This window comes from Lynx canadensis, chromosome B3 (assembly GCF_007474595.2).
Source record: "Lynx canadensis isolate LIC74 chromosome B3, mLynCan4.pri.v2, whole genome shotgun sequence".
NCBI classification, from domain to species: Eukaryota; Metazoa; Chordata; class Mammalia; order Carnivora; family Felidae; genus Lynx; species Lynx canadensis.
In genome coordinates, this window is record NC_044308.2 from 107,773,261 (window position 1) to 107,789,295 (window position 16,035).

General features: G+C 42.9%; 1 protein-coding gene across 1 annotated transcript; it reads right to left on the bottom strand.

The window, feature by feature from the left end:
- Positions 1 to 12,147: 12,147 nt before the first annotated feature.
- On the bottom strand, positions 12,148 to 15,584 carry TMEM30B (transmembrane protein 30B). Its single transcript, XM_030319247.1, has one exon. It carries the CDS (start codon positions 15,582 to 15,584, stop codon positions 14,523 to 14,525), a length of 1,062 nt encoding a protein of 353 aa, XP_030175107.1. The 3' UTR covers positions 12,148 to 14,522.
- Between the last annotated feature and the right edge of the window lie 451 nt (positions 15,585 to 16,035).

A 16,035-nucleotide genomic window follows, 5' to 3' on the forward strand; every position in this document is an offset into this window, starting at 1 on the left:
GCCTTTTCCCTTCTATATTGCCTATTATCTATATTATATCTCTATATCTATCCTTTTCTATATCCACTGGTGTATGTTGTGTGTATTTATTTGTTTTTATGTATTTATACATAATGCCAGCAGGAAACCTGGGTTATAGAATATGAAAGAATTAGTCAGGTCCACCTTATGTTGATAGGTCCTTGTACTCTGGTAGAGAAATATGAACATATCCCTATAACTTCAGAGTTTTAGTCCTTTAACATCAGAATATACAAGCAGACAATGTCTTAGCAAAGCATCTAAGGGTATAACAACGCGTGTGTGTGCACATATGCATACACATGCCAGTGCACTTTCTGGAGTGTGTCTTAGAACAAAATCCTTATGTCATTTAATCTCATATACTAAAAGGGCAAATGCATGGGCATTGTTTAACCAAGTCCTTGCTCTGCACCTTATAACTGTGTACCAGAGGCCATGGAAACTGGATCACTCTCTCAGGATGCCATTACAGCCAAGCAGAATCTCATTAAAAATCAATTCCTCAGGTCCATAAAGCCAGTTTATTTTATCTTCCTGGAGTGCCTGCTGCTAGCCGTTACACGGTCCCATTGTGAGGCGGTCTTGTCTGTTAAGAACGCTGCACAAAACAGCTATTTAAAGATTTTTTCCATTTTTATGTTAAACTTTATAATTTTGCAGTAATTTAAGTTTACAGGGTTTACTTCTCAAGCTTAGAGTATCTTGTTACATGTGTTAGAAGTAGCATTGCCAGTCCTACGGTCCCACTAATTAAATATTTGCCTTTATAAACTAGATGTTGTCCAATGTGAATGGGCAGATTTAATAGGGTAGCAGGGGCTCCAGAGCTAAGAAAGCCCAATTTGGCCAATTTCTGCAATTTCTCGTACATTGCTGCTTTCCTGCTGTGGAGTTGTGCCTATGGCCATCACTGGTAATAACAGAAAAATCAGGTACAGAATTTGTTCTTTGTAGTGACTTTAATTCAAGTATCTCTAAACATCTTAGAAATCAATACGCATTGGCCAAATTTTATAAATGGGGAGTTGAAAGCACATAGAGATTTAGTGACCTGTACAGGTCACACCTGAACGAGCAACAGCGGTGGAAGAAACTAGGGAGACTGCTCTGGCCTCATCTGGAATCTTTTAACTCTCTTGACCCCCTTCGGAGGGTTTAGGGGCTAGCTGATTTCAAAGATCAGTGAACTTTTTGGAAGAGTAGTTGGCAGTGAAACATAGAGGCTTGGATTCCTTAGATTTGAACTATTCCGATGATGCAAGCTCCGTTTGCATTTTAGAGGAATCCGTGTGGTTAGTGAGAATAAAGAGGAACGAAGGAGGGTGGCTGGACTGGGAGTGGAGGAGGAAGAGGGTTAAGATCTCCAAGACACCAAGTGCCCCTTCTCCCCAACTAAATAAGCATATCATGATTTTGTTTTGAAAGGAAGGTGACAAGTTGACCTTGGAAGGAACCAAATCCCAAATAAACCTCAATAAGATCTTCTAAAGATTTTCAGCAGGAAATAAGAGAACTCTTCTCTGTTATGAACTCTTGCAATTCTGACAATTGTGTTTCTCCTCCAGAAACCATCACTGGGACACCGTTCTCCCAGATGCCTTATGTGGAACCCCATGCCTGCAAGATGATACTTGGTGTTGGAACAACAAAAAAGGTAGGTGTTCAAATATGTTTGCGTAGTTTTGCAACACATATAAACTTCCTGGAGCTTCATAAGAATATTAGCATGCTAAAGGCTCTAGAAGTCCTACAGGAAAGAAGTCTTATTTTAACTTGTTTGACCATGGGCTTTGCAGCAAAACAACAACATATAGCATCGCATGAAAATAGAAATAATCTACGGAAGACGTTTCAGGGAAATGTTTGCCCTTTGACATTAAAACAAAAAAAAAATCAGTCTTATGTCCAGTCCACTACACAAATTTCCAACTAAATCCCAAGGTGAAAATTCTACCACTGGAAGGAATCCAATGACTTGGTCCAACAGCCTTATTCCACAGAGGAGGAGGTACAAAATATTAAATAACTTATTTCAGTCACATGTAGTGACAGAAATGTACCATATGGAGGCCCTCCACCTCCCAAAGCAGTGACTGTCTGTGTCACCACTCTGCCATTCAAAACACCTTTAATACTTCCCTACTCCAAATCATCTGTCAATTTAGAGTAATTTTTGGCTGGGTTTGAAAACACAAAACTGAAATGTTGCTACATCACTGTTCTGTGCTAATGCTTGTTTGTGACGAGACTAGGTTGCAGAACAGGTATCAGGAGAGAGCTCCAAGATGAGAGCCCTAAGAATTTGAAAAAGGAGGTGCTCCAGGATGGGGGATGAGTTTAAAAGACGACCAAGGCTTTTAGAAAAATTATAGATCCAGAATGTATACAATGCCAAAGCTTCATAAAGCAAGCAGTTGAGAAAGTTTTCAAACTGAAGGAACTTTTTGGGGTACAGAAAAGGTAGAGCTCATTGTGGGGAAACACTATCAGAAGAAATTGTCTACAAGAGTCTTGAGCCAGTGGTGTTACTCAGCACTGAAACAGGGAACCAGAGCGAAGATGGATAGAGGTATCTTCTGAAGGGCCAGAATATTATTTTTTTTTGGAAAAGACTTTATGTGCCTGAGTTATTGGTAAACTTGCCATTCTCCATATTTGTGTACATTTTGTACTACCAAAGACCTCCAAAATTGACACAAGAGTCCATGTACGTTAAAAAAGTCTGGTATTGGGGCGCCTGGGTGGCGCAGTCGGTTAAGCGTCCGACTTCAGCCAGGTCACGATCTCACGGTCCGTGAGTTCGAGCCCCGCATCAGGCTCTGGGCTGATGGCTCAGAGCCTGGAGCCTGCTTCCGATTCTGTGTCTCCCTCTCTCTCTGCCCCTTCCCCGTTCATGCTCTGTCTCTCTCTGTCCCAAAAATAAATAAACGTTGGAAAAAAAAAAAAAAGAGTCTGGTATTGGGGCGCCTGGGTGGCGCAGTCGGTTAAGCGTCTGACTTCAGCCAGGTCACGATCTCGCGGTCCGTGAGTTCGAGCCCCGCGTCAGGCTCTGGGCTGACGGCTCAGAGCCTGGAGCCTGTTTCCGATTCTGTGTCTCCCTCTCTCTCTGCCCCTCCCCCGTTCATGCTCTGTCTCTCTCTGTCCCAAAAATAAATAAACGTTGAAAAAAAAAAAAAGAAAAAAGAAAAAAAAAAGTCTGGTATTATGAATTTTTCTGAAATGGAGTCTAGGAAAAGAGGTGAGGAGATAGGGGTGGGTGGTGGGGAATAAGAAACACAACTTTTGAAGGAAAAAAAAAACACTAAAACCTGATTCCTTAGGCAGGGTGGCAGAGGGTGGGGTTGTAGTGAACCTTTAACCAGGCTGAGTCTAAATTGACTGGGAGGCTTTTATTTGCAACTCTCCCTTGGCGATGTTTTATGACAGTATAGTTTCTATTCTTGGCCAAGAAAAGAACTGAGGGAGAATGGAATTGGCTCAGTCTGAGCTCTGACAAGACAGTCACAATAATAGAAGACATCTTTTCCCTATAACTTTGGAAAACATGAAAGCAGATATTGGCTCTGAGTATGTCTGATGGTCTAACTTTATTTCCTGTCAACAGAAATAACTCTGATTTATATTTGGTCATCAAGTTCACACAATCACATACAACTCACACTGAAAGAGCACAGAGAGATGTAATATACAGAGCTGTGATGTATGTCTATCCGGCAAAGCTTCCTGGTCCAAAGGAGACCTCGGGGACTGAGCAAGACACTTCAGTATTCTCACTCTTCTGACACTCTATCCCCCTGTGCATCTTCCAGTGAGGTATATTGCAAGGGCTTCAGATGAGCTACGTGTTGGCTTTGATCTCAGAGACCTTCACCTACCCTCTTTGTGGTCTAGAAGGTTGGTTGGCCTGTATCCAATAATTATAGTGGGATGCTGAAGGCTGAGGGGCTGATCTCAGCTGGCAGCTGGCACATTGTTTTATTCTACTAATATCTGGGTACATCAGAGGAGTGAGAGAATTTTTAAAATTCCATTTCCTTCTCCAAATTGATCGATGGTGCAAGTGGTGGAAATTGAGTGAATATGCCTTTGCAGTTAATGTCATCTCGTGTCATCTGGTTTCAAATTCAGAAGCATTCTTTCCACTGCCCTGTTATTATACTGTGCAATTCATTGGATTTAAGATGCCATCAATCATAAAATGTACCATTATTTTCTGTACCGCTAAGAAAAAAAAATGCCGCCAATAGAATAGGACCTAATAATTCCTTACATCTAAATTTTTGTATTTTATCCTTATTAAAAAAGGTTCTTTTATATTTCTTTAGGTAGGTTTTTTTTATTACATATCACACTTGTGCAAACATAAAAAAGGAAAATATATGTAAAATAAATTGACTAAAGTTCTCCCCAAACTTCTTCACGTTCACAGTCCAACTCTTCCAAATGCCTCTGGAGACAGAATCATCAAAGGTGTACACAATGCAGTGTTTTGTCCCAAAATACAACACTGCAGCCCAAAGACAACTACATCATGACTGTTGTCTGGCTGACAGTGAGTTTAAGTGGCACAATGGATAAGTTTAAGTTGCCACTGGATAGTGAGGAGCCTGGCCCTTGAGACACGTTCTTATTTTAGAGGTGTTAAAATGTGTGTGTATGGGAGGGCAGGTGTATCTTATGAGGTAAGAAATACGGTATATGTCGGCATCAAAGCACGGTGTGAGACTCACATACACAAAATTTCAAAACACTTCGTAAATATTTCTATTTCTGAGGTTCAGTATCAATCTCAGGAAAGTATGCCAAGTTTAAAATCATCCACACCTGAATTACTGTCTCAGTGTCACCAATGCATAGGATCCTAAGTGAGGATATTCATTTTGCTTTTAGAGAGACTCTAGAAGCTTTCTTCTTGAAAGACGTTCTTATTGACAAGCCTGTGAGGCAATTTCATATAGTTCCTGGGAAAGGTGACTGGCAATATTTACCAGCCCTTCGTTAAAAAAAAAAAAAAAACAACACAATTTCTAATATAAAATGACATATTTATGCCTATTGGCAAAGTTATTTGGTGAAAAAAAGAATAGTAACAGTCTTTTTCATTTTTTGTGCCTAAGCTTTCAACAAAATAGATGACATATATTTTTCCAACATTAGCATCAAGATCTTTCCTCTATGACATAGCTCTAAATAAACACAGATGTTTTAAGAGACAAAAATTTAAATTGGTAGTAACCACTAGAATTATATTTGAAGAGAATATTCTATAATATTTGAATACAAGTTAAACATGCCCGTTTCTTTTTCGATTAATTAATTGGAATGCATTAAAACTCATCGAATTATTATGCAATTTAAGAGTGTTTGTATGTAATTTAATCTCAGGAACTTTAATTTTTGAAGCAAATATTTCACATGAGCATATATGTCACATAAAACATTTTTTTTCCCTTCCCACTTGGGTTAGGCCCAGAGGCAATTAAATGCTGGTGATTCTGTTTCTGTCCAGCAGAGGGCAGTAGTGCACACCTTTAGAAGCGGGATTCTCATGCCCATTTGGACAGGCATCCACCTGAGAAACCTTACACCACGTTCTGTGTCTCTGGAATCAGGCCTTGATCACAGTCCCTGGCAGGGTCAGCAGGCCACGACAGGTGGCAGAGTTGAAACTTCCCCTTCCCGGTTCTGTGGAATATCCCCCAGCCCAGGGGATGAAACACAGGAAAAATGTGAGGTTTTATGACATGCGAAGGGCCTGGGACTTGAGCCCCACTGCTTGTCTGCTTGAGTGCACTTTGGGCAACAAATTTGAGGAAATATGGTTAAAATGCAACGCATTCCCTGCCCATGATATCTGCATTAGATTAGGTTAGATTATTCCATTTCCTCCTGTTTTCTGCTCTGATGAACGAGAGTGAGGAGAAGATGGGCAGATTTGGCTCCTGTAGGGGCATCTTCTAATTCTCCCCATGTCACTGCCCAGAGCTTTGCTTCTTTCATACAGTATTTGGACAAACCGAGAATGTCAGACCCACCAGGTTCCCAGGGACTGACCAGCAGGGGCACCTCTGTTCCTTTGAACTTTCAATTAAAACAGAGGGCTTTGGGCAGCAGTCCATCTCATGTCATTTTTATTATTCAATTTAAAGAAAATGTTACATTCAACAATTTTTTTTCCAATTTCCTTAACGAGGTAACAAATTCCTAAGAATAGCTTCTTCTAATTCTGTGCATTTGCGTCTATAGAAGCACTGGAAACACCACAGAGAGTCTAAAGGTGTCATGAACCCCTGCCACAGCTTTTCATCAGCACAGGAGCATTTGCCCAGGTTGTTATTATTTTTTCCATACCATATTACGTGCACAATTTCAGAAATAATAGCAAAATGGACGCCAGGGTATCCAACCTCCAAGTTTAAGGAAAACAATATTACCAGTACCTTTGATGCCCCTCTTTGCCCCTCCCTGCTTCCATTTGCTTTCTTCTCTCTTAGGGGTAAGTCCTCTTCTAGATTATCATCATTTCCATGCTTTTCTTCATTGTCTGAAACTCTCTCTACTCTGTTCTGTTGATCTAGTTGTCTGTCCCTGCACTAAAATCACCCTGTGTAGGGGCGCCTGGGTGGTTCAGTCGGTTAAGCGACGGACTCTTGGTTTTGGCGCAGGTCATGATCTCGCAGTTCGTGAGTTTGAGCCCTGCATTAGGTTCTGAGCTGATAGTGTAGATAGAGCCTGCTTGGGATTCTCAGTCTCCCCCTCTTTCTGCCCCTCCCCACTTGTGCTCTCTCTCTCTCTCTCTCTTAAAATAAATAAATAAACATTAAAAATAAAATAAAATCACCCTGTCTAAAATCCTGAAGCTTTATAGTAAGTCTTCATTTCATCATTCTCCCAACCCCTGATCTTCCTTTTCAGGGGTTTCTTGACTATTTTTGTTTCTTTGTAAGATTAGTTTTAATATTCATAATTAATCCTTATTAGAAACTAAAAGAAAAATAGAGGTTGGATGTTGAGCTCCTTGGTGTATAACCTCTCGGTCTGATGAGCTGGCTCTTCACTACTAACTGTGCTGCCTTAGGCTAGTTACTTAACCCCTCTGAGCCTCAGCTCTCTCATCAGTGACATGCGGATGATAATAGTATCTATCTCATAGGATTGCATCCCTATTGACTTTGAATAGCTATGGAGCTTCTGAAGTCACACTGACTCGGCTAGACTCCTGGCTCTCTCCCACCAGACTATGTTAGACTTGAACTAGTTTATTTTTCCAAAATTCCGTTTCTACTTTTGCAAATGGGGGTAATCGAGGTCGTTGTATAGATTAAATGAGAAAACCCAGTGAAATTGCTGAGCATGTCGTCTGGCACACGGAAAGTGCTTAACAATTTCATTTCAGCATTTTAACTAGCCTCAATTTTAAGAGCGAATTGCTCCTCAATGCTAAAAACTCTCTCTAGCCTCTGAGTGTCTGTGAAAGCTGTTGCCTGGTGTTGGAGAACACCAATAGTAAAGAGAAGTTTGTAGCACCATCTCTGTGCTCTTGCAGACTTTCTTTGTTTTCATCTTTCTGAGGTATGGGGTGCTGAGGAGGAGAAAGTATTCCTGATTCAGGGCCAAACTCGCCTTCCTAGGCCCTCCCTCTGGTTCCACCGCCTGTTTCGTCGGCTTAGGGCTGCCAACGCCAAGCTGTCCCTTAACTTGTTTTCCAGAATCAGAGGAAAGTTTATAATAACAAAATTTTATAGCTCCTGCCCAGTAACATATATTACTTAAAAAAAATACCTTTCCCTTATCATGCATTATTCTTTTACATGTACAATTTTCCTGACGTATTGAAGTAATATTCCACGGTTTGCTATGACTTGGAGGTTTATGGCCCTTCTGTGGCAGATCAGACTAAACATAATTCATTCATAGCTACTTAGTGCTCAGGGAAATAAACCCCTGAACTTAAATAACTATGGTGTGACCTCTGTAAAATATTATTTATGGTTTTAAAACTACTATTATGTAGATATCAAGATGTGCCAAACGTTATAAACCAAACATCAGCCGGCAAATGGGACAACTACTATTCCATTTATTTTTGCTTTCCTTTCTGGATATTTCTCTACAAATGCTATTTTTACTTAAATGGATTCTGGGGTAATTACCTGGCAGAGGAAAGCAGTGTGCATTTACATTTTATTATAGACTACTACGGTAAGGAAAACATTCTGCTCCATAAAGAAGCACCACAAAAATGTAAACATTCCATTAACTTACTGCAGCTTAATAGGAAAGACATTGATCCCCTTTGAGTATGAAGTAACTGTCCCTGCTATCAATGGACTAAGGTGACCCATCCGCTATTCATTTCTGCAAATTAGTTTATGGAGGAAGACCTGATTGCACATTTTTTTTTTTAATTTTTTTTCAACGTTTTTTTTTTTATTTATTTTTGGGACAGAGAGAGACAGAGCGTGAACGGGGGAGGGGCAGAGAGAGAGGGAGACACAGAATCAGAAACAGGCTCCAGGCTCCGAGCCATCAGCCCAGAGCCTGACGCGGGGCTCGAACTCACGGACCGGACCGCGAGATCGTGACCTGGCTGAAGTCGGACGCTTAACCGACTGCGCCACCCAGGCGCCCCCTGATTGCACATTTAAGTTATCCAAATGGGAACCCTAAGCGTAGCATGTTCATGCTGTTAAGAATATATGAGCATCCCCAGCACTCCTTACTTGAAATGTTCAAACGTTGAGGGTGTCATTCTCCACATCTCATTTGTTCCCTCACTTATTTCCTATGTATTCAACTGTATGGTAGGAAATAATACGTGCAGTGGTTGTAACGTAACGGAATCACTGGATTCCTAATAATCGTTCAACAAATATTTGAAGACCCACCATGTGCTGGTCACTCAACTTGGCACTGGCAATAGAAGAGATAAATGAGAAAAAAAGTCTCAGCCATCAAAGAGCTAACAGTCGGGATATAGAGATAGATAAGCAAATAAGCAATTTCTACGTAACACAGTAAGTGCTCTGAGAGAGGAATAAGCACAGAGGGAAGTCTAGGTTGGGGACAGGGAGGAGAGGAGGCAAGAGGGACTCGCGGAGGACTTCACAGAGGATGGAGGACCCAGTATAGTCTTGAGGATGAGTGGGGAGATTTGGGTGTCATGTGGACAAGCCAGACCAGCATGGGAGAAGACATGAGGGTTTGTTGGGTACAGACCTCTTCAAATCATTCAATATGGCTGGAATTTGGTGGGGCCTTGAAGAAAAGGGGATCAAGATTTAGAATGAGGCCAACTCTGGAGGCCTTGGAGACCCTGCTAAGGAATTTAGACTTCCTCCTTTCGGCTGTGCATAGACAGGAGAGATTTTGAGCCAAGGGGAACAGGATGAGATTTATGTTTTGGCTAGCTTGTTGTGGCTGGGATGTGGAGAATAAACTGGAACCCAATTAGCAGGCTCCTCCAACTTCCAGATGAGAAATAACAAAGACCTGGGCCAGAGTGGTGACAAAGAGAGACCTGATTGAAAGTGCATTGGGGATATAGAAGCAACAGGATCTGATAACCATTTGGATGTAAAAGGAAACAGGGAATAGTCAAGGAAGCAGTTCAGATTTTTGGTTTGGGTGAGAGAGAGAGAGAGTCCTTTCCCACAACCAGGACTGGTTTTGGAAGAATGGGCTTGGCAAAGAGGCCAATGAGTTAGTGCTGACCATGGAATTTACACTACCTGTAAGCCATTTAGGTGTGTTCCATAGGCACTTGGAAATGTGAGTTTGGTGAGAAGGCAGGATACCATTCATGTACGTGATATTCGATATTGTTATTGAAGATTTTTGAAAGTGAGTGTGCAAGCTAATTTGCCCCTCAAGTAAAATTTGAGAAACACCATAATTCAGTTATTTGCAAATTCTGTTAATGTAACATAAGTCTTAACTCCTAAAGTCTTTTGGGAAAAGAGTAAAACGTATTGTACATTCTATCACTATGAATAGGAATGTTGCCTTTCCCATTTTGGATTCTTTGACACAAATGGGAAATGTCTTTTACCTATTAAAATCAGAGTAAGAATTAAGTCTCCCTTGGAAAATACTCAAGTGGTCCATTTAAATGACTATCACTGCCACATCCAGAAGTTATGCTTTTGAGAACACTACTCACTATTAGAGAGTTCTGGAGAAAAAGAAAACACAACTGAACAAAATAGCAAGGAATATGAGAAAGGAATATATTTCTTCCTCATCACTTCTGATGACTTTCTAAAAGCTCATGCATTTTGATGGGTAAGATTAATGAGACCACATAGTGTTAAGCACCTTGAATTTTTAGAACAAAGGCCTTTTAGAAGAACAAAGTATCATTATTAATGACACATCATTTACAGTTTTCATCAGTAATGTATAGTTTCAGCCACTCTAATGGGAACTTGGTTACGAGCTCAATGTAGAGGGCAAGGCTATTAACAAAGGTTCTTGACAGTAATACCTTTCGCTTCTAAGGAAAAAGATAAATCACACTCAAACTGATCAAAAAGACAAGCTGAGGGGTTCAGAAGGAGGTGAGCCATTGCTTACTGAATTTCTTAAAGGCCTTGTCATCAATGAGCCCGCTGGCAAGCTCTGCCCTCTGGGATGGGCTCCTTTGGCTGCCAACCCCCCTCCCTATCTCCTGGACACTTTGCTAGTTCAGAAAAATGTCTCATGCTCTAAACCTCATCTTTCCCTTTTATCCCCCCTCTCTTATCTCTCTGCACCAGCAAAGAGTCTCTGCTGGGTTTCATCACCTCCAAGATTTTTCTCTGTCCTATGGTGAGTTGCTCAGCCAAGCACATGCCATAAAGAATGCAACATGCTGCAGTGACTTAATCTACATGGTGGCGATCATAATGCCAGGTGGCGAGCCAGCGGGGAAGTGTTTTATTTCTTGAATACATGTTGTTAGTCTTGTCAGGGCAATGATGGGGGGTGGCTATATGCCTAAAGTCAATGCTGCCGGCAATTTTTGCAAGTTCTTTACACAGAGTGCTGCTGTCAGGTAAGTTCTCTTCAGGAACGTATTTCAGTGAGATTCGTTAAGGCCTTCTTAATGACACTTGAAAGTTGACTCTGTGGCTCAGTCGGTTAAGCTCCAACTTTAGCTCAGGTTATGATCTTGCTGTTCCAGAGTTGGAGCCCTGCATCGGGCTCCGTGCTAACAGCTCAGATCCTGAATGAAGCCTGTTTCGGATTCTGTGTCTCCCTCTCTCTCTGCCCCTCCCCCACTCACGCTCTGTCTTTGTCTCTGTCTCAAAAATAAGTAAATATTTAAAAAATTAAAAAAAAGATAACTCTGTTTTTGTAGGAGGGGAATTGAGAGAAATTCTTCTGGGGAAAAAATTGAAGTCAAAATTTTTTAAAAATTTGTCATCTAAAATCAGCTATGTTTTAGCTAGAGAAAAAAAAAAGCCTGATAAAAATAAAGAGGGAATTTACTATTATTACAGTCGGTGATGACTTATATCCAAGCACATATAAGATAAGGAGTTGATTACCTTGCAGTTCTACCAATAACTCTCTTTGAGAACTTACTCAAGATTGTTGAGATCTTCAATGACAGGAAGAGACAACAGATTTAAAGAGAGGAAGAAAGTGTTGTGGTTATACGTTGTGAAGAGGTGTTGGTTACTAACAGAAATCCCAGGCTATTATTCTGTCCCTGACTTTTAATGAACGCATAGTCAGTAAATTGTTTAGCTGACTTGATTCTGGAGATACCTGGAGTCTTTCTTGTTATAGTATTGTTTTGGGAGTTCCCACCTACCATCTTTGTTTCTCTTTGGTTTGTGGTTTAATTTACAAGGCAGATCAAAGCACATTTCCAGTCCAGTTGTTGGGGCTCACTCTTTTCTGTCTCATTCCAGAAGACACAGCCCTAGCTAGGGGCATTTACTAGACAACATGAAAATTCAAGCACAGCTGGAACCCTGAAATACCAAACAAAATGCTACAGCACACAGATCATCACAGGAGAATGTTTCACATTTTTGTTCTGGACATTTTTTGAGGCTTTGCAGTCCAAAATACCCACCCAATAAATAATTGCAATTTAGAATTAGGGTAAAATGCAGAAATGGAGAAGACTACTACAATCATATTCTTTAATAAAATTTCATATTATTTTTTACATTGACCACATTTTACCAAATTTAAGTAATAGTTGAAGATCATCTAATTCGTATTACATGTTGATGTTCACGTAAGTTCAAATTCTGTTTTAGGAAGTTAACACTGAAAGACTGCATTTACTCTGAGCCTTATTTTGAAAGATGACTTTCTTGCTGCAATAAAAACCTGCTAATAACACATGAACAAAGTGGTTGGTGCTGTTTGTGCCTTTAAGACCATAGTTCAAAAGAATTAAGCAAATGTGATAACAAAGGTAAGACAAACATAACCTTTCTTCTCTTTCAAAAATCCAGAGAATAGGGCCTGGAACCACATTCATTGATTTAATCAGAACCCCTTAAGTTTTGTGGTCTCATTAAACAATTTAGAGCAATGGACTGAATATTGTTAAAATGATAGCAAAACACATGGTTGCTCTCGACCACATAGTAAGAAAGTAGTAAATTCTCTTACTCAACATAAAGAAAGCTAGGCTAGTAAGCTGCTTGATCAAACATTCATAATAAATAAAAATTATCTTATATACATGTAATGATCCTATTTTCATAGTCTAAAATCGCAATATGCAATCTGACAATAAAATTGTGTCACATTCTGGGACTGGGAAGCCAACACACGAGAATTGCTAAAATATTTTTTGGTTTATGTAAAATAGTGGGACAGAATATTAAATCACAACTGTTCCAGAAGGTCTGAGACAGAGGTCAGTGAACACGCATGCTGTCCATCAATTATTAATTTTCAAAGAACTAGAATAGAGTATAATAAAATTAATGTAAATAATTCAATACAATTCAATATTCTTTGGCTACTTAAAAAAATACATCAAAGTCTCATAATACCTTACAGGCCTGAGCAAAAACAGTAGTAACTGGAAAGTAGCTATAATAGAGAGCAGGCACTGGACAATTGTTTACTTTCAGGAAATAAACTGGTTAAGATGATATCACTAAGGAGTTTTTGTTTTGCCATAAAAAGAAGGTGTTTTTTTTTTAAATCTATAGCTTAGAATAACTTTCTATACATTAGGATAATTTTAGAGTAGTCAGGCTTTAAAATTATCTTGAAGTTTCAAATAATTCTTAAGATTCTAGATAACATATAGGACTATATTCCTTAGCATTCCTTTAAACCATTACTACAAACAAACATGCTTCACTTGAGAACATAGATTAAAAAGTTTTTTTCTTAGATTCCAGGGAAAATATATGCATGAAGGAAAACTTTTTTTTCTCTAAGCATAAAAAATAATTTAGATGATGAAGAGGACCAAGTCAGGAGACACAGGTATGACTTTAGGGAAATCATTTTCCCTCTAAGACCCCTTCCATCTATCTGATTCTAAGTTTAAAACATTCACTCCAAGCTATACAAAGTGACCTGGCATTTTCAAGTTTCTACACAGTACTTGGCAAAGTGTTTGGTTTTGTTGTTTTTTTTTTCACTTTAACCCTCCAATATTAAATAAATTGATACAAACCCTGTTTTGCAAATCTTTATGCCAGATTTCTAGAGATAGCAAGTTATTTTTCACTCATTCCACAACTTATGGAGTGTTTTCCATATTGAAGGCAGGATTGTAGACCAAACTTGAAACATTATGATTGTTACAGCCCCTGGGAACAAATGACTACCTGAAAAGCTGGGCTCACATGACTGCTTCAGGCCCATCCTCAGACACATGAGAAAACAGGGAAACAGCCAGTATTCTACTTGCTCCCTGGTTCAGGGCAGTGATTCCAGAATTTGAGGGAATACAGGAGGGATCTCCAGACAGGCTTGTTAAAATACAGCTTTAGGAGGTGCACTCCTGCGTGTGTCAGCATCTGGGGATAGTGCTTCCTAATCTGTCTACATTTTTCACAAGTATATTCTTTCCCACCCCTCCACACCTCTGGAAGTTATTTGAGGGCTTTACTCTCTCCTCCAGCCCCCCTCCCCGCAAGAAAACCACTGTGTTGTAGTGATAAAAGAGTCAGAGTCAGGAGCCAACGAGTGGCTACGTGACCTTGAATAAGTTATTTAACGTCTCTAGGTCTCAGTCTTCTCATCAGATAGAAGTTGAACAAGGAATCTCCACCGTCCCTTCCATGCTCAGATGCCGAAGACTTTAAGAACTTAACAGGTCAACGTGGGAAATCGTGAAGATGGGGATAATTTGTTAAGATCGTCTCATTCTGCCATCCAAACACCCCAGCAAGTGGGTATAATTCCTCCCTCTGGTCCCCTCATCACAACAGGAGGAAAAGTGAGGAGAGGTTGGAATTGGGATTGGAATCGAGGGGGAGAAGCCTACGAAGCCTGCCAGAGTTTTGTTTGGCAAGTAGCCGGAATCATTCTTCGTCCTCCTCCTCGTCGTTCTGGTCCTGGTAGCGAATGTAGACCACCAGCATGACAAAGCCCATGAGGATGCACAGGGAGCCCACGACCAGGTAGGCGATGCCCAGGAAGGGATTCTTGCCGCCCATCCACGAGATGTTGCTGAAGACGAGGAGCTTGTGGCCGCCGAAGGCTCGCACCGGGTAGTTATAGGTGATGTTGACGAGGTAGGCGCCGCGCGGCAGCCCGGCCGAGTAGTTGCCCTGGCGGATGCGCGCGTACAGCTTGCGGAACGTGGGCAGCGCCGCCGTGCGCATCCACACCACGAAGTCCTGGTTGATGAAGCCAGTGTTGTTCGGGTCGGGGCTCAGCTCGTAGACCGGCCTGTGCCAGTTGGGCGGGGGCGCGGTGCCGTGGAAAGCCAGCGCCAGACTGCCGTTCACCAGCGGCGGGTTGCGGAACTTGACGTGGCAGTCGGTCCACCAGGCGATGCCGGTGCGATCGAGCGGCACCTCGACGTAGGGCTCGCCGGGCCGGCGCTGGTGCCACAGCGAGAAGGTGTCGTTGAAGAGGCTGTTGGCGATGGCGCCGCAGGGCGCGATGGGCAGGCCGGTGGCGCTGCGCTGGTAGGGGGCGCACTCGTTGGCCGGGTGGCGCAGCGCGCTGGGCAGCCCGCTCAGCTGCGAGTCGTCGCGGGACACTCCGTAGCGCCGGTTATTTTGGTAGAAATTGGTCAGCTCGTAGTAGAGGTACACGGGGCCCGGGAAGAGCTCGGGCAGCGAGAAGTACCAGGCGCACGAGCAGCGAAGCGGCGGTGCGCGGCCCTGGTCGGCCAGGGCGCACGCCGAGCAGTTGCCGGTGCCCGGGTTGCCTGTGTAGTCGTACTCGAGCTCCTTGATGCCATTGGAGGAGTAGAAGAGGCCCAGGCCCAGGCCGATGAAGGCCAGGCCCGCGCAGAAGAAGAGCGGCAGCGCGATGCTGGCCGACAGCAGCGGCTGCCAGGCGGGGAGGCGCTGCTGCGTGAACGCAGTGTTGTCGGGCTGGTGGGCGCCCGGGGCCGTGGCGCTCCAGGTCATGGCGGCCGCGCCGGGACGGACGCGCGGACGGGCGGAGTGCCGCTAGGAGGTGGCCAGCGGGGACGCCGCCCCAGCGCGCAGGGCGAGCCCGGGAGCCGCTCCCGGCCGAGGTTTCCGCCGGCTTCGGGGAGGGTGGGGGCCGGCCCCGCCTCCGGCCCCCGCACAGGTGAGTCTCGGTGTTCTCCGTGCGGTGACCCGACCCCTCAGTTCCGCCTGGGCCCAGGTGATCCCGGCCGGTTCCGCCCCTGCCGGTAATCGGCAGCCGCGCGCCCCGCCTCTTCGGAGGTGAGCCGTGCGGGCGTTGGTCTCCACACCTGGCGGGTCCTCGGCTCGGGTTTCCTCTCCATCTGGGTGGGTCCGGCCGCCAGCTCCTCCTCGCCGACGTGAGTGGCGGCCCCAGGCTGCCTCTCGGCGGCTCCTACCTGGCTCAGGTACCACCTTCGCTTCCGCC

What these genes read in the sequence shown, in the direction of transcription:
- TMEM30B (XM_030319247.1), bottom strand. Translation starts at nt 15,584, where the DNA reads ATGACCTGGAGCGCCACGGCCCCGGGCGCCCACCAGCCCGACAACACT.